Source organism: Acipenser ruthenus, chromosome 26 (genome assembly GCF_902713425.1).
Source record: "Acipenser ruthenus chromosome 26, fAciRut3.2 maternal haplotype, whole genome shotgun sequence".
Taxonomy (NCBI): Eukaryota; Metazoa; Chordata; class Actinopteri; order Acipenseriformes; family Acipenseridae; genus Acipenser; species Acipenser ruthenus.
The window spans coordinates 25,978,195-26,003,093 of NC_081214.1; the positions used below are offsets into that span (position 1 = coordinate 25,978,195).

The 24,899-nt window shown below is 39.6% G+C and overlaps 1 protein-coding gene across 1 annotated transcript in view; it reads left to right on the top strand.

Moving 5' to 3' along the window:
- The first annotated feature begins 849 nt into the window (after nucleotides 1-849).
- LOC131701724 (NALCN channel auxiliary factor 2-like) overlaps nucleotides 850-24,899 on the top strand; it is a 64,799-nt gene continuing 40,749 nt past the window's right edge. The window contains exon 1 of the mRNA XM_059001403.1: nucleotides 850-2,093. Within this exon, the coding sequence (XP_058857386.1) occupies nucleotides 1,314-2,093 (780 nt within the window). The 5' untranslated portion in view covers nucleotides 850-1,313. The remainder of the gene's footprint in view (nucleotides 2,094-24,899) is intronic.

A 24,899-nucleotide genomic window follows, 5' to 3' on the forward strand; every position in this document is an offset into this window, starting at 1 on the left:
AATATACTAATCACAAGGAGATGCAATCATTAGGGAAAAGATTAACAAAAGCATAAATACAGCACACACTACTTCCCATTCTTAGCAACTACTTTCCATGCCACAATTAGAATGTTTTATATATGTATTTAAATTGTTGTATTGATGGAGAAGTTAACGATTTTTCGATCAATAATAAGCAGTGTTTGAAATCAACAGAAAAGAACAACAGAGCATGCAATCAGCTAATGCGGGATAGAAGCCTTGTATAAACCAGGTTTTTATATATTAACATAGCGTTTTTGTTTTCTAACGTGAGTCTACACAACTAATAAACAATCCCAAATCTATTATTTGTGTGCTCTCACAAACCAAATATATCGTTTTGTAATGGCCATTTCTAGAATAAAAACGGAAACCTGTAATTGTGTTTCAGATTCATAACCATCAAGCAAATTAAATCAATAGTCACAGGAAACAGAATAATTACCTATCAGTCAGAGTTAAACACACACACACACACACACACACACACACACACACACACACACACACACACACACACACACACACAGGAATCCAAGCTGTAACCAGACACAAGCGGACTGTGGACGTGATTATTGATAACACAGCAAGTAATGAGTAGGTGGCGCTTTTAACAGGTTGCATGTAATAATTTCCGATTTTAAAGAAACAGGCCACATAGGGGGTAAAGGACTAGATGAATGAATAGAAGGGGAGGTGGTGAATGAACGGAGATGGTGTGAATGGGGAAGTGAAAGGGGAGACTGAGCTTGGAGGAGTGATCGAGCGCGCAGGCGCCGCCCCCCCCCCCCCCCCCCCCCCAATTTAATCAATTTCTCAAGGTGTTCTCTGCAAAGCTGAAGATGGCGACAGACTGAAAAAAAGGGGAGCAAAGGGGGGAAATCAGGATGGTAGAGGTGCAAATACACCCCTTTGCATCAGAAACGGAAGAAAAAATCAAAGAGAAACCCGCTTGTCCAAAGATGACAGTTGTGCTATTTCATCTTTGCAAGTGCTCTGCGTTTCCCGAGAGCTGCTGAAGGGGTGATAAGGATGCTAAAGAGGATTTTGCAACATCCTGAAATTATGGGTGTATAGGGAAGATTTGGTCGGGCTTTTTTTTCCCTTTGCAATGGATCGTCCTGAAAATTAGACGCAGAGTAGGGGAAAGAGGATTGCTTTCTTTATTTCAACACACGAACAAAAAAAGCTTCCCATCACCATGCTGCAAAGGAGGTAGGTGACATTGTTTGGGGGAAATTGGAGAGGAGAAAACCCAACTGGAGATCGCTTTTGTCTCCCCCTAAAATATGATCAGGGGTGCTTGGATGTATCGAAGGGAAGATGATGCCGTGTTAAAAATCTGTTGTGCACCCAAACAAAACGACAAACCCTGCGCCGACTCCGAGAGGGCACAGAAATGGCGAATGTCTTTGGCATCCCTCTTATTTTTCACTGTCCTTCTCTCTGATCACCTCTGGCTGTGTGCTGGAGCCAAGCTGAGGTCCAAGGATAGGGGGCTCCGTACAACGTGGGGCAATGCAACTGATGTGGGTTATCTACAATTCGCATCAAATCCGCCGTTTTCGTTGTTAAGGGATCAACTAGTACTAAATAAAAGGAGGTGTGATATTTTTCTAAGCAATTCGACCAAATCTGCTGCTCCTAGTCCTCGCTGCACTGAGGATCAAGACCACCTAGATCTGGAGTCAGCCTGCACCAAATTGCATTTGCAACAGCCAGGCTTTGGGTCCTCATTATCAGCATCAGCATCGCCATCACCGTCATCTACAGAGTTCTTGTTGTCTTATTTTAGGAATTTGAGCCTTTCCTTTTGTGATTCGTATTCCGTCTCAGACCTGCTGGTGGGTATGGTTAGCCCAGACGGTTTGGATTGCAGTCTTCAGAACATGCTTCGGGATTTAGGTAGAGGCGGGGGGGACGATGGAGATATCTGCAGCAACTGCATCCAGGCTTATGTGAGGCTGGACCAGCACGCTCAGGAAAAATACGAGGAGTTTGACTTCCTCTTTCTCAAATATTTACAATCAGAGGATTTTTCAGTGAGATCATGTATAGGCGACTGTAAGGTAAGTGATTCTGTTTGTTGGCTTCACACAAGAGAACGACACACGCTGTCGCTGTTTTGCATACTGCCGTTTGTATCTGTCTAAGCATTCGTGTTGTGCAAAACAAACGCCCACCAGTCACTTCAGCATGTTTCCAAAATGCCGAACCCTTATTAAAAAAAAATTATTATACAAAACAATTGCGGATAAGGTAAACATATTTGCTGATGTTGCTTTTATATGGTTTATTTTAATTCTGAATACAACCCCCCTCCCCAACCACACACACCCTTTACTTAAATAAACCTAGTGCAAACAGTTAATACGACATGCTAATTTCTCAGCAAAGAACTGAGGTCTTTACTAAACAATCCCATTCATTCCGATCAATAACTACATCATAACGGTCTGGTCTCATAAATCTTGCAGCTGCTGTTTTTTCTTCATTTTTGTATTGGTTTTAGTTTAGTAGCACCCCTAGCTGGACAGGAAAGTTTACATTGCAACAAGTGGTCAATGTACTGATACAGAATTTCAGCACTTAATCCCCTAGGACGGTAAGAACTGTACTACTAGCAGATATAACTCTTAATGATATACTAACAGACAGCAGAGGAGCGAAGCAACCACAAGGGACCCGCTGTGTTCTACTTGTGTGTGTCGTTTCCTCTTCTTCATTTCTTAAATATTCTGAAAGCAGACAGGTCAACCAGATCCAGCTGAACGCTACTGCTTAGCAACAGGCCATCTATGTATGGAAAAATATACACACGGAGTGCCTTGGGGAATAAGACCACAATAAAATAGTATCATTTTAGTAAGTGATAAAAGAAAAATATACAAAAAGGCTAACAAACAACTAAAAAATCTGGTTAGCAATGATATATTACACACATATAAAAGGAACTGAATCCGCTTAAACTTCTACAACAGGAAATAAATAAGGAACCGGTTTCTGCTTAAAGTGTTGTGTTGAGTGTGAGTTTCATCAATGAATTGGCCTGTTAGGGTAACGGCTAAACAGATTGGCAATTACAGTGTTTTGATTTTGTGGTCGTGCATTAAAATGGTAGATATAAAAAACCTCCCCTGGCTTGCCAAGGCCCCAGTGCATATCCTTTATCTGTGTGTTAATACATTCAGTTCCCTTGATGACTGGTGGCTCGTGTCATACTATGGCCTATAGAGATGTCATTTACTGCTCCAGGCTTGAGTCCGGTAAATGGAGTAAATCACTGGAATTATGCTCTTTTTTAATTATTTTTTTGTTACAGCTACAAGGACAATGTGGACAATGTAGAATGATACATTTAATTTATACAATTGTTTTTATTTGTATTGTACCGTGTGCACATTCATCGATTCCCTGCATCTTAACTGTGCTCTTCTTATGTGTTATATAAACTCTAGCATGCATTCATGCACCTAATGTATAGCACATGTATGTGCTGGTGTGTATAGTAAGTGCATATACACTAAACATAGGATTGCACAGGATCTGGTTCAGCCAATTCCAAAGTTTACTTCCCCCAAACCAGACATCTCCATGGCATGAACATTTCCCAATCATCCTTTTCTTACCATTTCTATAAAATCGTTGTTTTTAATGCAATTACTGCATACATCCCAAGTCCGGGGGGAATATGTATTGTATTTGACTGTGTACACTCAATAATTGATTTATTTGTGTTTGGGATGGGGGTAGATGGCTGCTTTTGGAAGTCATATCATTGTAGACGTTCATTTTTATATGGCATTGCCAACGTCCTGTCTACTTAGTGGACATTAATGAGCCATGGCACTGAGGCAAGAAAAAAAACACACATTCCAGTCTGTTAACCAGTCTAATCTTCACTGGCTAACTTCCCTTATCATAAAGAATCACAATATCAAACACCTATAGTATTTTGATTTCCTGTAGACTTTACACATGAACACTAGAGTGAATACGTTTTTTAAATGTGGGCGCTGTACACATGAGCAAACCCTAACCCTAACCATATCTGTAACCCTAATTCTAAACCTAACCCTAACACTAATCCTAATGCTTCTCTGATACAATTTACACATTAAGTACATTGTAACTATGCATAATAACATTGTAATTATGTATAAATATGCATGTATTTACTAATTAACTACTATGTAAATACACAGTAATTAGAGACACTTAATGTAAAGTGTTATCAAATGGATAACACTTTAAAATAAGGGCCACAGATTCCTAATGTATTGAGGCTGAATCACCACAGAGATAACACCAGAATATCTCATGCCCTTCATTTTGAATTCAGCCCTGGTAATTCACGTGAATTGAATTACTCATATTCATTCCATGTTTCTTTGATGTTGATCACATGTGTAAGGCATGCACAAATTAACAGTTGTTACAATCCCTGCTTCATGCATGAATGCATGCCTTATACATGTGCTTTACCATACCTCGTAGCTACCTGGCTATTCTTTACAATGCTTACCTCCTTTACCATGCATTTACTATGCATTATTACACTTCGCCATGCTTTTACCATGGTACACTTTTAGAAGGGGTCATTTCTAACACCTGTGATCCACAGTGCAGGTCCAGTGATTCCGTATACTGTACATAAAACACAAGTTCCTCACAAGGCTAGTTGAGTTGATAAGAGCCTGCTGCAGACAGTGTTGCCATAACAAGACAGTTTATCCTGGCCTTGGTGCCTTTCAACTTTCTTTTTCTCCTGTGGATTTTGTTTGTCTCCATAGAAACTACCTTCTAAAAAGCAAGTATGTGTTATAAGCAGCAATTAACTGCTATGCAGCCTCCCACACTCTCAGCTCAAGTAAGAATATGGCCACTATGTTAGCAAACTATCGGGTAATTTTGCATCTAACATGTAAATAAAAACAGCAGCTTTAAAAAAGATTTACAGTGAACACCAAAACAGTATCAAAAGTACATCTATTATAGCTACTTATCTTCCCACAATATGTTTCCCCCATTATCGTATTCTAATAAACATTTTAAAACACATTCAAACTTACAAGTGTGTCTTAGCTTATCGCTATAGTGGACAGAGCTTGTGGTGGGAAAGCTAAATGGACAGCATTCTGCAGTCACTGCCAGGCAAAATTGCTTAAAATAAATGTGATGCTGTGTGTTTCTGGAGCTCTGAAGTGCTCGATATTTCCTTGGCAGGGCTGAGCGAGTGCAAAAAGCCATGGTGTCATTATCATGCACTGTCTCAGACTCTAAGAGTGTAGCAGCTGATTCTCCTGCCAGAGTCCGCTGGTAGCCCGAAGCCTGCCGTATTTGGAATCTTGCTGGGTTTCTCTGTAAAGGAGAGATAGAAATAGGAACAGTATTTAAAACCATAGAGAAAACACTTTAGTTTAGGTACCATTAGAAGTAATTAGAGACACTTAATGTGAAGTGTTACCTTTAGTAATAGCACCCATCTAAATATTTGTCCAGTATTCTAATTCCCCAGAAATGTCAAGAGTATTGACAGAAAGTTCCTTCAAGCTTCACGAGATGCCGGATGTGTTCTGTGTAAGAAATGTCGGAAGCTAAAAAGTGGAAGCGTGGTTGAAAGCAGTGAGGGGCTATTGGACTCATACAGCCTGTTGTGAACCAAATGTGTTTATGTATTCACATCAAAGCAGTTAGTAATTTGCAAGCAGAGACTTATTGCTGAGGGGGTCTTGGAACCTACAAGCTGTATATAAAGGTTTTAGGAAAACACAGCTTCAGTACAGTACAGTGCTGGACACGCCAAATCTCCCATGGGCACAAGAATAGAATCATAAATGTATGAAGCTCTGATAAGAGAGAATATAATATGCTTCCGGGTCAGATAGCATTCTTAGATCATTTTAATGGTGTATGCTGTACAGTGCTACCATATACAGTACAGAGTACTCAGTCAAATAGAACAGTGAAAAAGATACTGTATATACAGTATACATACTGTATATAATTGATGTACGTTACTGACATTCTGGTTTGAAAGTCATTTAATGTTGGCTGTCAAGAGCTTTTTACTTTCTGTGACTTCTGGTGTCCTGTTGGTTTGGCTTTATTTACTGAAAAACACAATCTGTATTGCTACAAACATGGAAAAACAGCAGCTTGTCTCTAACAGCGCTCCCCCCTTCTTCCTCATCACTCTGCTCCACTGGACTGTGCTGTTCCATGGCGTGCCAGCGTGTTTTCCTGCCTGCAATGTGTACTGTCATTCACTGCTCAGTCCGTTTCTTCACACAAGGCCTGGGCAAGGGCGGCTGACTATCACACTGCAATTGCTGGCAAGGCTGTGGATTGGTCATGGATTTGTTGCAGCAGCATTGCCTGCAGCTCCTGAAGACACATTGTAGCACAGACAAGTAGACAGGCTGAACTGCCAGGAACCTGTTCCCTGGCTCCTGTAGGTGTTGTAGTAATACTTGAGATGGCAGCATGGTGGGCAGGCATCCCAGCGAGACTCGTTCCTTTGAATTCTAGGTGGACCTGATTACAAAGCTGTGCAAGTACATATATTACACTGTGTATCATTATACTGCTCTCCACATTAGAACACTGTGTATCACTGTACTGCTCTCCACATTAGAACACTTAAATACCTTTGGCAAAGGAAGATGATTGCAGCACTGTCTGTGCTGAACTGCCATTGTTACCTATTATCTTTATAGGTTCTTGTGCATGTTTCTGTGTTGATCGCATTGACAGTCTGATTCCACCAACACGTTACTATACAAAGCAGATTGCACTGTACCTATAGACTGTACCGACCGGCAGATCCCAGACTGATTTCCAGCTAATTCTATGATAACATCTCAGGCAAATGGTTCCCTATTAATGATTAATGAGCTGTAATTTATTACTCATTCTTAATTCACACTTATAATAATGTACTGTGGCATTCCATTTACAAGAAACAGGACAATTCTGGCTTTTACGATAACTGAGGCAGGATCTTTACCTTCATTTTAAGGAATGTTTGTTTTTTTAAGGACTGATTTTTGTGTGCTTTTAATTGGCCGGTTAATTTCTTCAGTGTACTTGTCCAGTCAAACTCTTTTAACGGAACAGTTCCTGAATGTAAATACTGTAGATGTGTACACATCAGTAACAATCGCCCTTAAAAACGCATGAATAAAACATTACTTACCTGATTATGATGAGTTAGCGTTACAGAATGCAATGACATGCCATGTCAATATATGTGATATTCAGCCATATCAGTCCCGTTGGGAGTTGGCAGTCATGTCATTTGATGGCTGTTGTCACAATATATTTTTAACATAAATCAGAAAGTTAAAGCCTCGCAGTGGATCTTGTCATAATCATCAATCAAACAAAAAGCAAAATAAAAAAAAGGATATTGAAGCTTTAGGCTGTTGAAAAGCAGGAGACGATTGCAGCAGTGAGACTGGGATTAAAGCTATAGGTAGGTAGTAGCTGGCTGTCAAAATAACTCTTCATGCATACAGTATAAGCATGCATATAGTATAATCATGCATATAGTATAATCATGCAAATAGGCCATTTTATGTTTCACTTTTTTTAGAAAAGAAAAAAAAAATCTATCAAAAACTCCAAGGATTTCTTGTAGTCTTTCTCAATGCTATTATACATGCTGGTGTATAGTAAAACAGAGATGTATAACCATCTTTGAGAGTCTCGTTTCAGCTGTGAGAGCACTAATGGCTTACATATGAAACCAAAGGAGTAAGTACATTTTCTTAGAAAACAGCGTGTGCCTGGATGGTATATGGTCACCACTCACAGTGATTGTAAATAGATGGTATGTGGTGACCACTCACAGTGATTGTAAATAGATGGTATATGGTCACCACTCACAGTGATTGTAAATAGATGGTATGTGGTCACCACTCACAGTGATTGTAAATAGATGGTATATGGTCACCACTCACAGTGATTGTAAATAGATGGTATATGGTCACCACTCACAGTGATTGTAAATAGATGGTATATGGTCACCACTCACAGTGATTGTAAATAGATGGTATATGGTCACCACTCACAGTGATTGTAAATAGCATATAAAGATAAAGGGGCAGGAAACCGAACTTGGAATCAAAGCTCTTTGCTCTTCAATAACGCATGTTTTAATTTGAAAACACAGTTTACAATAATGTGTGCTTTTTTTTTGCTTTTCAGTTCTATGTAGCTAACGGAAGTGTCATTATTTTGTTAGCCTCAACAACTGTAAGGAGCTTGTTTTCACTGAACTTTGATAAACCCAGGAGAAGCCACTAGGCACTGAAATGTACAGGCCGCAGCACAGGCTGTGTCTGTAAGTGGTGTTCAGGATTTGCTTTCCTGATTTAAAACATTCCATTGACCCTGTGGTCAGTCATTTATTAGCCCTTCCATTCCGGGATAGCCGCACAATCTCTGGAGCTGGGGCTGGGATGTCTTTGGGCTAAAGGTCAAATAATCATCACTAATCTTAAGTGACTGCGCTTTTGTGACTGAAATAGATGGAGGAGTCAGCTGTACAATCTGCTGTGCAATGTATGGTTGTGCTCGCACTAAGCAAAATGAAGGTGAACCCAGGCCAATGAAATTCACATTGTTAATCAGTTCTGTACTGTGTGTGCTGCATGTGTACTGTATATGGCCTTTCAGTGTATATATATATATATATATATATATATATATATATATATATATTTCCATACATGCTCTCTACTGTACTGTATGGTATATAATGAATCTTGCTACACTTGGATAAAGTACATTTAGGTCCCTCATAGTATATTGGGTACACAGCATGTTTGATTTATGCAATTTAATTAACAGTGGATTACATATGAAGAAAGACCCTTGTAGAGCTGTGATATCAGTTTAGTTGTAAAGGCATGTTTTCTTGTTAGTTATTAGGCTTTGAGTCTTGTTGTGTGATTGAAACTGTCAAACTTCTGTGCTCAACAATATACCACCGCGAGTCAGTTCTGAAATTAGCTTGGATACTGGGGATGAGGCTATGTATCAGACACCAAAAAAACCCAGACTAATATCATGTGCTTGTACAAATGTAGTTTAGTTTAAGGGTATTGTACCCAAATCAAGAAGCATGTCTTGCAATTCAACATTTTTTTTTTGCAAAAATATGTCATTTGGAGGGCATTTCACATAAACAATGCAGTGTAGGGAAATTGTACAGAATGTCATGGAAGTGGCATGCTGTGTTCTGTGATGGAGGGCCTGTGCCTGGCAGGAAGTAGGTGAGGGGTGAGGATACAAGCACGAAGTGTCAATCACACGAGAAGTACAACTGGCCAGTTGTGTTCTAGAATATCAATGAGACTTGTTAAAATTCCAGCGACATCCAAGACTGCTCTAAAACCATCACAAATCTGCCTTGCCTCCAGGCACAGCCCATTGGCTAGGAGCCTGCGTCACCTGTCCAATCAAAGCGGGAGAAGCTGGGCCCAGCGCTTCATTTCCTGGCTGTGCTATCATCTAGAAGCATTAGAATGCTGTTCATGTCTGGTGCGAGGTAGTGTGAGCTTAGCTTAGCTGTCATTTGAAGGACAGTGACTCAGGGAAAAAAAAAAAAATGTCCTCAAATGGCAGTGCTCTTTATTTTTTTATATATATTAAAAAGGGTTATTCTGTATAATTTATTTTATTAGGCATGAAAGCAGCAAATACATATTAAACATGGCTGTGCTCCTCAACAAGTTCTGCATAGCACATATTGATTGCTCCCTCGTTCAGGGGAGCAGCAAATGGAAAGCTTTGTATTATTGTATTATGAAGGTTAATGTCGTGGACATGACTTGTCACTTCTACCTTTGAAAGAAAAACAAAAAGTGTTGTCTTAATAACTACCCTTATCGAACTGGATACAAGGCTCAACTAATAATCCATGTTTATTTCATAGAAGAAATATAAAAACTGTGTGTTAAATATAATTGCAAAATATGTTTCTATATTTGTTAAAACTTCACAAAAATGGGTTAATTACTTACCATCCATACTTGCGGGGAGGTCTTTTGGGCTAATTGTCACATTTCCTTGCACATTTTAAAAGTCCTACAACCGTGCCTTGGTTTTCATACGGAAAGGTGATATATAACTGGTATGGATAGCATCTGATGAACTGTGTTTCAGGTATTACCTACTTGCACACCAATTCACTCAGAGCAAGCCCCTTTAAGCCCTGTTGGTTTACAGTAAGTAATATAATCAGTCGGTAACGTTTTATATTGCATGGCATAAATTAATATTAAATAGATTTGCAATGGTATATTAAATTAATGTTAAATTACTTTTTGATAAATATGCAATAGCTGGTTTCTTGCTAAATGTTAACCTAATGTTGACTGAAAATGTAATTGCATAGCACGTCCATTTATATTACATTTTGTTACCCTTGAAAATGTGTAATAATTTCCCATTGTTTACATGTTTTTAATTGAAATTACAGTAAATCTGACTTAAATGGAAAGTAAGAAGGAAACACAAACTGTTGAATGTTCAGCTGTCCCACAGACCTCTGAAACTCTCAAGCCAAATCTGCTGCAGTCACCTTCAGGATGTGTCTATACCCCAGGTAGGCGTCTCTGTGTGCAGCAATAAGAAATTCACAGAAGATATTTTCATCCTCAGAACTGCCAAACCCCATCTTGTCTAGGTATTGGTGCTCTTGGGTTTCATGTTCTTTTTCAATAAACGTTAAACAGCGGCACATTTCATTATCTGCTTATTGCCTTGGCAGCATAAACACAGCGCTTATAACTTTCCTCAAGTCTAGAAAGCCTACTGTAAACAGAAGATTTTTAAGAAAAGACTTTTCCAGAATCATATGGATGCCATCAGCTATCTCGAGAGATGTTGACAGTTTTCCAAAAATACTTTTTGTTTAGAATGTGGCAACATGTCCAGTTTGTTCTGGATCCGACAGAATGTGTCTTTTACATCAAAGCTAATATTTTCCAACAGTAACCATACTTTTACTGGGAGGTGCCGTCAGTGTGCTGTTAATAACGTAACAGTGATTGAGCAGTACAGAGCCACTCTTTGAAGTACTGCAAACACAAACCCATATTAGAATTTAACAGCATGCTTGTGGAGGAAGCTTGCTCAGTAACATGCCCAGCAGCAAGCACAGCAGTGGTCAGGAAAATAAATACCTGGATGTTACATTTAGACAGGTATTACTGTAAGACTTGAGCATAATGATCCGTTAGATTGGGTTATTAAAAATGTGTAAACAATATTAGACAGTTATAACAAGCAATAAATGAAGTGCCCTCAGAACACGTAATTAAGGGATTTATAAGAAACCTTATGATTCATTTACAGCTTTAAACTAATTCAAATGTTATTGAAATACATTCCTAGCTAATAACTGTCGTTTGTACCACTTTTATAGATGTTTTATAAATTAATCCTTAAACTTCAGTGGGAAGTCTATCCTTTTTTGGTAACACTTTACTTGAAGTGTCTCATATTACTGTTTATTTACATCGTAGTTACATAGTAAATATGTGTGTACTTGCACATAATTACAATACTATTATGAATAGTTACAATTTATTTAACACAGACATCTTTTTGCACAATATATGTAAGTACACAATTGTATCAGAAAAGAGTTAGGGTTAGGGGCTAGGTTTAGAGTTAGGGATAACGATAGGGTTAGGATTAGGGTTATATCATACAAAAAAAATACAGATTGCATTGTAACAATGCATAATAGCATTGAAATGGTGTGTAAGTACACATGTATTTACTAAGTATCTACTATGTAAATACACAGTAATTAGAGACACCTACAGGATTGTAAAGTGTTACCCCTTTTTAATTGTATCTACTTTTCTGAGCAATTTATAATAGGACTGATCAAACGAACCTGACATGTTGCTTTAATGTTAGAAAGGCTACAGGCTGCCCTATGACTGACGCTCCTGTGACAGAGGGGCTCCTTTCATCAATGCCTGTTCTTCATAACCTCCTGCTCACGATCAGGGATAAAATACCAAGCCAAAGCACTTCGATATTCACAAAAAAAAAAAACATTTTCAACGAAGCGATTTTTCTTAGGGTATCGGGTGACAACACCATGATGACATCACTTGTTGCTCAGCAACCAAGGCATCAAATAGCATTTTTTGAGCGGGGATGTAATTAAAAGCTGAACAATAAGCGCTAGGTCATCACTCAAAGATTAATGCGTCCCAGAAGTCTATTAGCACAACTCTCTATACAGGCTTATAAAGCTTAGAGGATATTCAGGAGGAACGAGGAAACACTTAAAAACAGCTGTTTATTACAGCTCCGGTAGTCCTCGGCTTTTTAGAAATAGACATAGACCCTGGCAAGTCACCATGGCGACTCACCTGTTCTTTAAGATTATTTTAACCATCTGTGTTCGGATCCATTTGTTATTTGTTTGAAAGCTAGCAAACACACCATTAACCTCTTGTCACGCTATCATAACAAATGACTAATAGTCATCTTGTACATTATCTGCACGCTAGCGTCTCGCAATGAGTTGCTCTTATCAATGAAGAGATTCAGGCGGAGTTAAAAGGCTAATCCTGTTCATTAATTTCTTCAGCTCTGACCTTCTACTATAGATAGAATTACACTGGCGATGGTTGTCAAGAAAAGAGAACTAGAAAAACCTGAACTTTGGCCCCCTCTGTTCCGTGTTGCTTCAATTGCTGTAATATACAATGCATGTGCACTGTCCTCTCGCGATGCACACCCATCCCCAGGGAGGCTGATGAAGCCAGGGTTGATTATTGTGTAGTTATGAGCAACATCGGCTGGTTATCATATGAAAGGAAATGCTCTATCTGCATTCATTTTCAGCGCCGCATTCACTGAGATATCACTTTAATGAAACACATTTACAGAGGTAAGGGGAAGTATCAGCAAAGTGTCATGCATGCTATGCTTCAGAGCACGAGACCCCATTACTATTCGTGCTTTTGTATTATAATCATTAATTCGGATGCAGGTGGGGCTGGATTCTCAAAACACCTTTACTCCATTTTTTTTTGCATTCATAAAGGAAAAACACTAATAATACCAAATAAATAAATAAACCCATTGGATATTTAACTGAGGGGCTTGTCAGCTTGTTTGGGAATCTGACCCTACTGTTTCATTGGCACCAGAGAAGGAGTATGACTAACCCCTTTAACAAGACCTGTGCGGTAAATAATATCGAGAGCATGATGGTGAAGCAATGAAAAACAGAAAGACATGGTAGGAATCTTACCAACAATGGTCATGTCATAGTACCAGCTAGGGCAGAAAGACTGGGGAGTGAACCTGCTACCCCACTGCTATCACTTGACAGTGCCAGACAGGTGATTACATCACCATCATTTTAAGGGAGGATAGATGTTTAAGGTTATGCCGCACTTGCAATCAATGATTATTCTCATTTCAATTGTGTGTTCTATAACAATTATTGATCAGTGCGGTCATGCAAAAAAATTAACTATTGCATTTTTTTTTGTACCAAAGTACTTAAAAATTGAATTTGTTTCCAATAAATCCCCACAAGCTGCCATTCACCCTCTGCATGAAGTATCGAACAGATCAGGTACATTTAAATGTACATTTTCTGAGGTCAGATTGGACAATAGTGCAAGGTCGTATAGACTGGTATGGTATCTGGCTATAGAATATATACCAGCACTCTGAGAGTGCTGGTATATATTCCATAGCCAGATACCATGTGTGTGGTACACCCACAGTGAGAGTGTGGGTGTACCACTTTAATAACATTAAACAGCAGAGGACTGAGAGTGATGCACCTTCAGGCAATGAGAGAGCACAGGCATGTGGAGGTGCAAGACTCCTCATTGACTGTCACACTGAGCTGGCATTTAAACTGAACCCCCTAATGTTTTAGAAATCCGTCTTCCTTGCCTTTCTAACTGTCAGTAATATTATTTCCATGGCTGCCATTCTTATTGTACCAGCACGCTAGTTTCTATTTTTAATATTTTTTTCTTTTCTGGTAACAGTTTACATGAAATATCTCTAACTACACTGTAATAGCATGGTAATTACACACATACGTTGTGTAGTTACAACAGGACAGTGTTCTTAATTACACACCGCCGGGTGTGTAGTTACAACGGGACAGTGTTCTTAATTACACTCAGCCGTTGCTAATGTTTTATGTAACTGGACTATATTTGCAATGTAATTACAATGTAACCTGCTGAGTTTGAATTGTGGGTCTGTTTATTTTATTTTAACATTGAACACCCATACATGTAAATATGACTGAGGCCACTAAAATGGACAAATCCAAACAAGATGTTGATTTCAGGTACAGTAAGGTAAGTTCAACTCTACTGGAATCAAATCCAGATACCAATTATCATTGTATTTTATTTTGTTCTCCAAAAAAATAATTAGGCCAGCCAGTTTTATTTCTAGCAGCAACTTGTTGCATGAACCAGTTTCATTAATTGGAATGGAAATGATTCAGTTGCTCCAGCCTCCTTTAGTGTCAGCAACTCTATAATACCCTGCCCAGGCTGGGCATTGCACATGCTTGAGGGAAATCTATGAGTGGAGTGATATTGACATGGGAAAGATATCCAATCTGAAAAAAGAAAGTCAACATAACAACTGCCTTCATTATTATTATTATTTATTTCTTAGCAGACGCCCTTATCCAGGGCGACTTACAATTGTTACAAGATATCACATTATACATTATACAGATATCACATTATTTTTACATACAATTACCCATTTATACAGTTGGGTTTTTACTGGAGCAATCTAGGTAAAGTACCTTGCTCAAGGGTACAACAGCAGTGTCCCCCACTGGGGATTGAACCCACAACCCTCCGGTCAGGAGTCCAGAGCCCTAACCACTACTCCACACTGCTGCCCTTCAGCTTCTGTTCATGTAGTCCTGCACAGCTACACTAGGTTATCTATGTAGTGTAAGTCAAAAGGAAAGAGGAAATAGGTCAACAGTTTAGCTTTAATTGTGTACCAGCCACACATAGGTCTTTTAAAATGGGGCTGTGCTATACTATAGTAAATGCTGTGAAACACATTGAAAGCAATGGTATTGGCAAACGTGGTAAAGAACTTCTGACTTACAAGATCATGATTAACTTTGGGGTTCTATTCGTTTTTCTTCAAAAAACATACAAGCTAACATCTTATCTCCTTTTTTTGCCAGCTGTCCTCCCTTGTTGACCTCCATGTTCAGATTCACTATTATACCATCCTGTCTAGGGATCTGAAGTCACAGGGCACCCTGTGTGTGTGTGTGTGCGGCTCTAGCTCTTTTACTAGCATTACTCCTGCTCCCTACAGAATCTACACCTGTGCCAAATTGACAAATACAGTCCTACCATTGCTTTTAAATGAACACCCTCTGCCTACATACAATCCCAAAGACAAGCTCTTTCTGTCAACATACTGTCCCTCCAGTGCCTGAAAAATGATGCATAAACATACTTTCATTGATTTTTTTGGTATGTTGCTGTTGTTGTTGTTATATGTGCCCTGATTTGCATCAGTAAAACAACGCTCTTGATAAAATAACATTTCCTATGCTAATGATTACCACGTATTATTTCCATTGAGGTTTATCGACATTCCAAACAGGTGAGCTGCATACACTTTCATTATCTGAGTTGTAATGCCAGGCATTAGGTTACAAACCAGCTGGACACGGGTGTTTGTTTTCAGTATCAGACTTGTAGCCAAGGCATCCAGGGCAGAGTGACAGAGACAGCACAGGTGCAGCAGCACGGGCGGGTTTGCACTGTGCCGGCTAGACTGTCAATAAAAGAGATGCGGTATGGAAAGATCACCGCATGGCTCTGCCTCACTCACTTCAATGATAACCTGGGAGAGGAAACGGCTCCGAGCCTGGTTCAGCCTCTCAAAGGCTGCTCTAAATCAAACCTGTGATTCATTTCACTCACACACATGTACCTGTGAGCAGCTTTTTTGTTTGTTTGATTATATTTTACTCATTCCTGGCAGTAGAAAGATTTGCCAAAGCTGACCCTTCCACTTGTATTTGTGTTTGTGACTGCTGCTAGTCTACAATATGCAGGAAACAAAACAACACACAGGAAAAAACTGTTTTTCTATTTCACTTTTTTTTTTCATTCTTCATTTTGACAATATTGCAGTCTTGACTATAAGCCCCGAGAGGCGAGTGCTGAAACATTTAAAATGCCCGAGTCTTTCACCTATGCTGTGAAATGCTTCCTTGCCTGTTACTTTGATTTCTCAGGAGAGCATTATGCCTTGCTGTAAAAATGTCACTGTGTGGTCCACAACAACAGAAGGAGCGCTGCTTGAGAGCTGTGGGAAAACCTCTAACAGCATGGCCAGCAAGCCTGCAGTACACAGAACCGGCATTTTCCATTGTCAACACCTGAGGTGTTGTTTCCAGTGGCTGTCAGGATGAGAACTCCAATTTTTTTATTATTTTTTTTAGTAACAAATGATGTTGATCACATGTATAAGACACTTTACAGTTTTACAGTTTGTGCCCAAGTTTAACTCCACGTTCTAACCATATAGTATGTACTGCTATGTTACCCTTCATTTCTATCATTGTGCATGCATTTAATTTAGTGTAGTAATCTACATGAAGAATAGTGTTCTGTAACCATGAATATGATTGCTGATTGTTTATGTAATAAACATTATTTGGAGCCATTGCAAAACTGGACTTTTTTTTAAGGTTTGGGATAAAATGTCGGGACACGAGGACAGTGGATGGGAAAAGAGGATGGAGCAAACCTGCTGCTGTGATATCTTTCTTAGGAATCCTGTGATTTGAATTCACACTCGCAGTCTCTTTCATGCCTAATCCCTCCTCTCGATCTGCCACCTGAATCATATCCACAAATCAGCCCGCACACCTGGGCCGCTGAGTTTATGTCAGCAAATATAAACCATTTTCACAATTTATGGCACTGCCTTTCATTAATAATTCCCCAGCATCTGTTTTGCATCTGCTTGGCATTTGGTTGCGATTTTTGACATGCATTCGGTTATGTAGGGCCATAAGGGATAGAGACGGAAATAAAATGATACAATAAATGAGGATCTCATGTCTACTGACCCTCCCCACTCCCCAATCCAATATTTAAACTGGCCCGGAATGGATTTTCAGTGTGAGGCAGCATTACTGTAAGCGTAACACAATTATTTAAAGCAGACGATCGATCAGGTGCAGTGTTGCAGGCGTGATGTGAAGTCTGGAGATGCATTGTGAATAATTATACGATAGACAGAGCTCAGTGTGGCTTTCAGCTCAGGGTCTGAGCAAGGTGACACCTGACCAGTGACTGCACACAGGCTTGTCGGGATTAGCATTAGGTTGCAACTCTGATCGAAATACAAATATATATAACCCTGTATACATATGTATATCCTGATTACAGTGCGAGAGGGATGGATGACAGCCGAGAGTTCATTCCACCGCCACACATTGATCAGACTGATAGCCCTGAATCACAGAGCTCATGTAGAGAGGTCCGTGCCTGGGAGGAATCGCTGGGGAACAGAGATACAGCATTCCCTGTGAACAGGCTGTGTAGAATGTACCATTCTGTGTATCTGGAAACCTAAAACAAAGGCTTTATTGACACAATATGGGCCCAAAACCTACTGTTGCTCTAGCAACCGAAGTGCAATGACTGCTTGATTTGTAAATGGGCGATGAAGCTTGTGTCCCTGCAGCTAATGCTACCTGTAAACTAACTGGAATGTAAACCACCTTCTGAAGAGTGCTGGTTTTAAACACGCACACACACTTTTCCGACTAGAAGTCCATGTCACTGTCTTGTAGTAGAAATGTTTGTCCCCTAAATTAAGTGTTTTTTTTTAGTATTTCTATTCAAAGACACTGCAAATGTTATTTTGGTATCAAGTTAAAAATGATCGGAAGACCAGCTGCAGCCCTGAAATAGTTAACTGAGTTCTAGCTGCTGTGAACCGTGCCAGGGATTGCAGGGGATCTCAGGCCAGGCCTTTGATCATTTAGGAAGTCTTGGATGGAGAGCCGAGCCCATGAATCACCCCGTGACACATGCTTTTTAGATTTCTGTGATATCTGTGAAATCAATCTGCAAGCAGCCTTAAGAAATAGATCATAATAACAGACGGTTTCTGTCCTGTTTGGATGAAAGGAGTAAGCAACCCTTTTTTTTCATACATAAATGTATTGTGATTCCCTATGGTTCAAATCACAAATAGTTATGTACCATCCTAGTAGATCTTTGAGCATTGAGTTGTGTTTCTGTGGTTAAATTCACAGGGAATAATCTTTGGAAAATGAAATTACCAACACTTTCCTGTTCTGGTTAGACCTATCGGAAATTACCATCTTCTTCACTGAAAAGGCTTTCTGTTCATCAGCGTGCCATTTCTTAATCACATAAGCGTCCTTTAACGCAGCTAATGCATCCTAAGGACAAATGGGTTTATTAATGGCTTTATGAAATGATGCCTCATCTTCTCATTGTGGGAGGTTAAGCAGGAAGCACAGTTTCTATCTATTTTACAGCATTCTCGTTCTGGGGTTTCCTCGCAGTCCTATAATCCCCTCACATTTCTGGGAGATCCTGGGATTCAATGTATTTCAGTCACTTTCAGAAACAGCTGCATTGACTGCAAATAGGTAATCCAGACTGCAAGGGACTGTTTTACATGTGTGCTGATATATCTATGTTGGTGTGATTTCTATAGGAGAAAAAGGAGAACTGCTTTCACAATGCTGTTTCATAATATTATTGTAAACGTGAGAACAGCACAGCATCACCCACAGAGTAAGACTGCAATATACTGTACAGTAAAATATAAATGTTGTACCATAAATACAGTACACGTGCAATACTGTGTTACACTTCACAGTACCAAAATTCACCGCCCTCAATATTTCATGTCAGGTAGCAAAATAACAAAGCAGCGCTGTGCTAAATTAAATAAGGCATGAAATCTCATAATCCACAAAACACTGCATGGTTTCCAAAGGGGATAAACTATGGGAGCTTGTGTATTGCATATCTCCCATCACACAGATTGGTGACAGTAACTGATTTGCACCAGTTATTCCAGGTGGGTTCCCCCTGGGATAAGCACTACTTATCTTCTAATTGTGTGCTAGTGTATAAGCACAGCCCAAGATTTTGTTTTTTTCTTCCTACTAGCAACAACATTAATCCACAGTATGGACTGTGCTGTGCAAATGTATTAGCTGTTAAGTGAAATACATGGGGGCTTTAAAGCTGTATTAAAGACGTGCTCGCTTCGCACTCTGCCATGGTAAAAGAACAATCTTAATTGGGTCATCCAAATGACTCAGGTGCTCTGCATAGCCAGCTGTAGCTATGCTATTCATTTCTTTAACTTTTGCTTGTTTGGATTCGTGCCTTCCTTTCACTAAGTAGAAACTGCCACATTTCTTATAGCCATTATCTCACATGGTATTTACATCCAGTCATTTCATTGTAATGTGCTTTTATATCATTTAAGGCCTGGATAAGATACTGAAATGATGATGTGTATTAGTAAGGCATGCACCCAAGCTATTAACTTGATGTATTGATGTAAACCTCATCGTTTAGCCACTTTTCACTAATCCTAATCCTAAACCTAATCTTTTTATATTTACTCCTATCCATTGTGTAATATTGTATGGTTAATCCCAATGGCTTGGGCTGAACACTAATTTAGATCCACTTTTTAAAGCGATTACAAGTAGACAGCGTCAGATAATTTCCGAGCTTGCTATTTAAAATAATGGGTTTGACCGTCTTTTTTACTGCTGTTGATGCCACCTCTCCTTCAAGCGCAATCCTTAAATTATTAAGTGATATCGAAAGACATTGTGAGTTAAACACAGTGACAAACCTGTGATTGTAAGTGAAACCGTTTTATATTTCTGCTCTCATAATGCACGTACAGTATCTGTGTTGGTTTGGCAGGTATAGGAGAACTGCTTTCACAGTTTTATAATTACTGTTTCATAAGGTGGTCTAGTGTTAAAGCTGCTCTATGAGTGCAGTGCTGTATTTGTGTACCAGACTGCGGTCTATGGGGTAATTTGCATGACAAATAAGATGCACACATAAATTGAGTTTGAGTCTGGCTAATTTAGACCTCTGTTTCTTTATAAAATAAGAGGATTAGATGTTTCACAGTGCCTTATGCACTGTACCAAAAGTAAGGCATTTGCAGCTCATGCATTTGCAGCTGAAGTTAAGTAGAGATAGGCCCAGGCCTCTTACTTCCTGTGCGTTGCCTAGGAAACGGTGTCAGGTCTCTGATTGCTGCCAGCCCCTCAGTAATACAATGGGAGAGGAGTTGCAGAGCCGCATTTTGATTATCTGTTTAAAATCCTATCAAGAGAAAATTATGCTGCTGTGCTTGACAATAGCAAACAAGGCTGAAGTGCTGACCTCTGGGCCACACTCTCCTTTTGTGTATTCTTCCAGAATCTGTATAATAATTGCCTTGCTCAAGCACAAGACAATGGGGCATCCAAATATAGGCAATAGGATCAACAACAACAACAAAATATGAGCCAAAAGATTCTTACAGGAAATAGAAATGCATCCCAGATCCTTGCTATTAGGAGTGTGGTGCTTCTTGTGACGCAAAAGTGTTTCTGTTGACAGGCGATGCTGTGATGCATTTCAGCTGAGATCATGGGGTTCTCTTATTATCAAGCATGTTCTCATTGTGTTAAAAGTGGCAAAGGGTTGGGAGCTCTTCTCTGAGAGTCTGTTTCTGTAAAATAAGGGTCACGCTTTTCTCTCTACTCAGGTTTTTGGGCCTGAGAGGTCACGGGGCAGTAATGTCAAGTCTCACTCATTTGGAGGATTTGTTTTTAGGAAACATTATTGGAGTTCAGTTAAATAGAGTTATGTGCATGATCTGAAATAGAAGACTCATAATGCATATGCGCATGTTTGAATTCCAGGCCTACGTTTTAATACATATCTCAGGCTGATTATCAAAACCTCTATTGGCTATAGTGTAGTTAATGAAATGCAATTTTGCCAAATAAACTGAGCTTTATATTTTTTTAAAGTTGTTGTTGTCCTTCTGCAATGGGTTAAAGGATGCTTCACAATGATAAAGCCTATGAAACATGAGGCTGCTCATTTGACCCAGATTAAGTGAATGCAGCTTGCCTGTGGAATAGCAGTCAATGCAAGCTGATCCTGTTCACTTGAAATGTTTCTGATTTGTCTGGGCATCTGGTCCTCTCTTCTCAGAGCAGAGGCAAGGTGCCACACTGAAGCAGGTATGCAGACAACTCGTAAACCTTTTCCCAGTCTGTAAAAAACAATACCAGAAAAAAACAAAAAACAAAGCAATGAGTGGATTAGTACCCACGGACAGTCTGCAACCTGCCTAAGATTCAAACAGGCAGCTTGAGTATGACTTATGTCTACAGTAGATGCTTTCATGGAGGTTTTTTACTTTTATAATTTGTTCTTTGAGGCGCTCTTCTTCAAGTAGATGTAGTCAGTCTCAGCATGTGGCATGCATCTGTCAAACCAGCAAGGTTATCCGGTAAAAAGCTTAAATCTTGGTATCTTGTTTTAACACCAGCTTCTGCTTCAAACCACTTGCGTTATTGAATGATTTCACAATATAAGACATTTTTAACGTGACCGGCGGGACTCTTTGTACATGCTATAAAACATATTACTTATTTGGACATAAAAAGCATTTGATTCCTGAGCATGAAAACACTGCTGCATAGTAGTCATTTTAGGGACATTGTGTTGCACAGTTAGTTGGCACTGGTGCATTTATATTGGTATTTTTTGTCGCCATCAGGTAATGCATTCCTTCTTTCTTTCTAAAGCTACTAAAAACAATTAAGCACATAAGAAAGTTTACAAACGAGAGGAGGTCATTCGGCCCATCTTGCTCATTTGGTTGTTAGTAGCTTATTGATCCCAGAATCTCATCAAGCAGCTTCTTGAAGGATCCCAGGGTGTCAGCTTCAACAACATTACTGGGCAGTTGGTTCCAGACCCTCACAATTCTCTGTTCTGAATGCCCCTTTATCTAATATCCATCCATTTGTGATCCCTGGTCCTTGTTTCTTTTTTCAGGTCGAAAAAGTCCCCTGGGTCGACATTGTCAATACTTTTTAGAATTTTGAATGCTTGAATCAGATCGCCGCGTAGTCTTCTTTGCTCAAGACTGAATAGATTCAATTATTTTACCCTGTCTGTATATGACATGCCTTTTAAACCAGGAATAATTCTGGTCGCTCTTCTTTGCACTCTTTCTAGAGCAGCAGTATCCTTTTTGTAGCAAGGTGACCAGAACTGAACACAGTATTCTAGATGAGGTCTTACTAATGCATTGTAAAGTTTTAACATTACTTTCCTTGATTTAAATTCAACACTTTTCACTATATACCTGAGCATTTAATTGTGGCCTTTAATTTACTAGTTCGGAGACAGAGAAACGTGTCCTCAGACTCCTGCCTAGTTACAAAATGAGCCAGAATACCAGACCCATTTCTGCATTGGCTTTACAATGCAATAGCTAAATGCACTTGGCCTTCAAATCATGGATCTGAGAACACGGTGATATGGTATTCTGGAAACTTCAGCTAAGGCACACCAGCATTTTAAAGAGCAATTCTCTGACACTGTTCTGTACAATGTGCTTGATATATGAGGTTGATACCAGTGTGGTGTGCAAGCATGCAGGTTTTATTATCTGCAATACTCTGCCTTGGTACATTTGGAATTGCAGGACCAGTGTTTTATTTATTCAGTATGGCTTTTGTTTGTCAGAATGATGTGTCTTATGTTACAACAGCTGAGGAAGCAGTCGCATAAAAATGCACTACAAGCTTTGAGTGCAATTCTTGTACTGTATTCACTATACTTCATCAAAACAATTCTCTCTTTGTTATCCTGTGTATTTACTGTTTGCACATTTAAAGAATAAACTGTAGCGTTTTGTCTGTCATTCAGCATATCAATGTAGTCAGCGTGCCAGATAATAAGGCAGGGTACTTGTAATCAGGCTTTGAAACCAAGAACATTGCTAATATCCAAAGGGGCTAATCAGGAATGATTGTAAAGCATCTCATTTTTACCAGAAAAGGTATGCAATACTAATAGTTCTGCTACTTTAGTGTTTGATTCGTTTTAGGGCAGTGGTATTGAAAAGCTTATTTCAATGGTTTTGCTGTGTCTTTCTGGTCATGTAAGGGCTGTACCAGTCAGTAAGGGCTATTAGGTGAATCAAATCCTCATGGTGTCTAGCATAGGAGGAAGAAACTAGCAGAAATGCATCCAACGAGATATCTGCAGATGCTGCTGTCGGTGACAACATTAGAGGTACACCCAGCAGTGGTGCTGCATGAGCTCGAGCCCCAGCTCAGAAGAGGAAGTGTGAACCAGCAAGACAGGAAACAGGGCCGTAGTATCAATTAGATTGAAGCTGATGAGCAACAGTGATGGAGAGGCAGACCAGCTCATATACTCAGCTCCATCCCTAGCCCACCTGATCCCCAGCCCTGGAGTCACCAGGGTGAGCTTTCTGCTCCCCAGGGCTCAAGTCAGAGGACTGCGTGAGTTACAAAGGAATGATCACATTCCCATCACTTCCAATCCAGGCTGGAACTGGCTACTTGAAGGGAGAAAGTCCTTTCACTTAGGCATATTTGTGTTTGAAGGCATAGCTGTGAAGTGCTGCAGCATTCAGAGAGCCAGGGCCGCTCAGCCCTCATCCCTCCACAGGCCGGCTCTATATTCAGAGTGATCGGAGGAGGTGGGAGTGAGCAGAGATTGGCAGGCTTCCCCAGTTTCCATTTCACAGTTAGGCAGAATCCAGGGGGAAAGCCCTTTGTAAACATAGCAGGCTGGACACAGAGCTGTACGCAGCATAGTCCTAACGAGATGTATGCATGACGTTAAACAGCCAGTCCCCGTGGGATTCTACAATGCTCTTTGACCTGTTCTTTTCACAAATAATGTAATGGGCGACTGATATTGTAATCTTTCTGTTCACATGAATTACAAACAAGTGTTTCTCCACCATAACAATATTATATATAAAAATGTCAGTTCCTGAATTCTATAATGTTCCTGTGTACCCCTTTACAAAGTACCTGTTTCGCTAACAAGATCCAGTTTACTTGTAGAAGTTTGATTTTAATATATCTCTTTAATGACTTATTTTCAATGCAATGCTGGCACCTTCCAAATGACTACAGCATTAATGATTTACATTGCCTTATTTCATGCTGTAGGACATTCTTAACCATTCCTTCCCAGATTCTGTCCTTTCCGCTTATTTGTCAAGTTTGAATTTATTGTCCTCGAGTAACCGCAGACAGAATGACCGACGTTGCTCGAGGTTTTGAAATATAATCCACCTGCCTTCTCCATATTGCTTAGGATTGCCTAAAGCGTAGTTTTGCAGGGCTGTGCCTTTCAATATTTGGCTCCCTGGCTGTTTTCAGAGCAAACTCGAAATTAACTGGTCTGCCTTGAAGGGTTTGTGGCTCTTCTCATCTGGCACAGTGTCCGTTTGTTGCTAGTGGTGACAGTCTGTATGAAGGAGCTTCTGTATTGTGTGTGACAGTTGCCAAGCCCATGGGACAGTTAAATGAAACCACTCGAAAGAAGCACAGGTATATAGCAATTTAGATGAGGAAGAACATTTATGAACAAAACATCCAGATTTTTTCTATTTTCCTTTTTAAAGTCCCTCTTATTATGTCAAAAACATACAAAATATTGAAACTATTAAATTAGTGAATGGTATTTAACTCAAGTTTGTAAACTGTGCCAAAGTAGTTA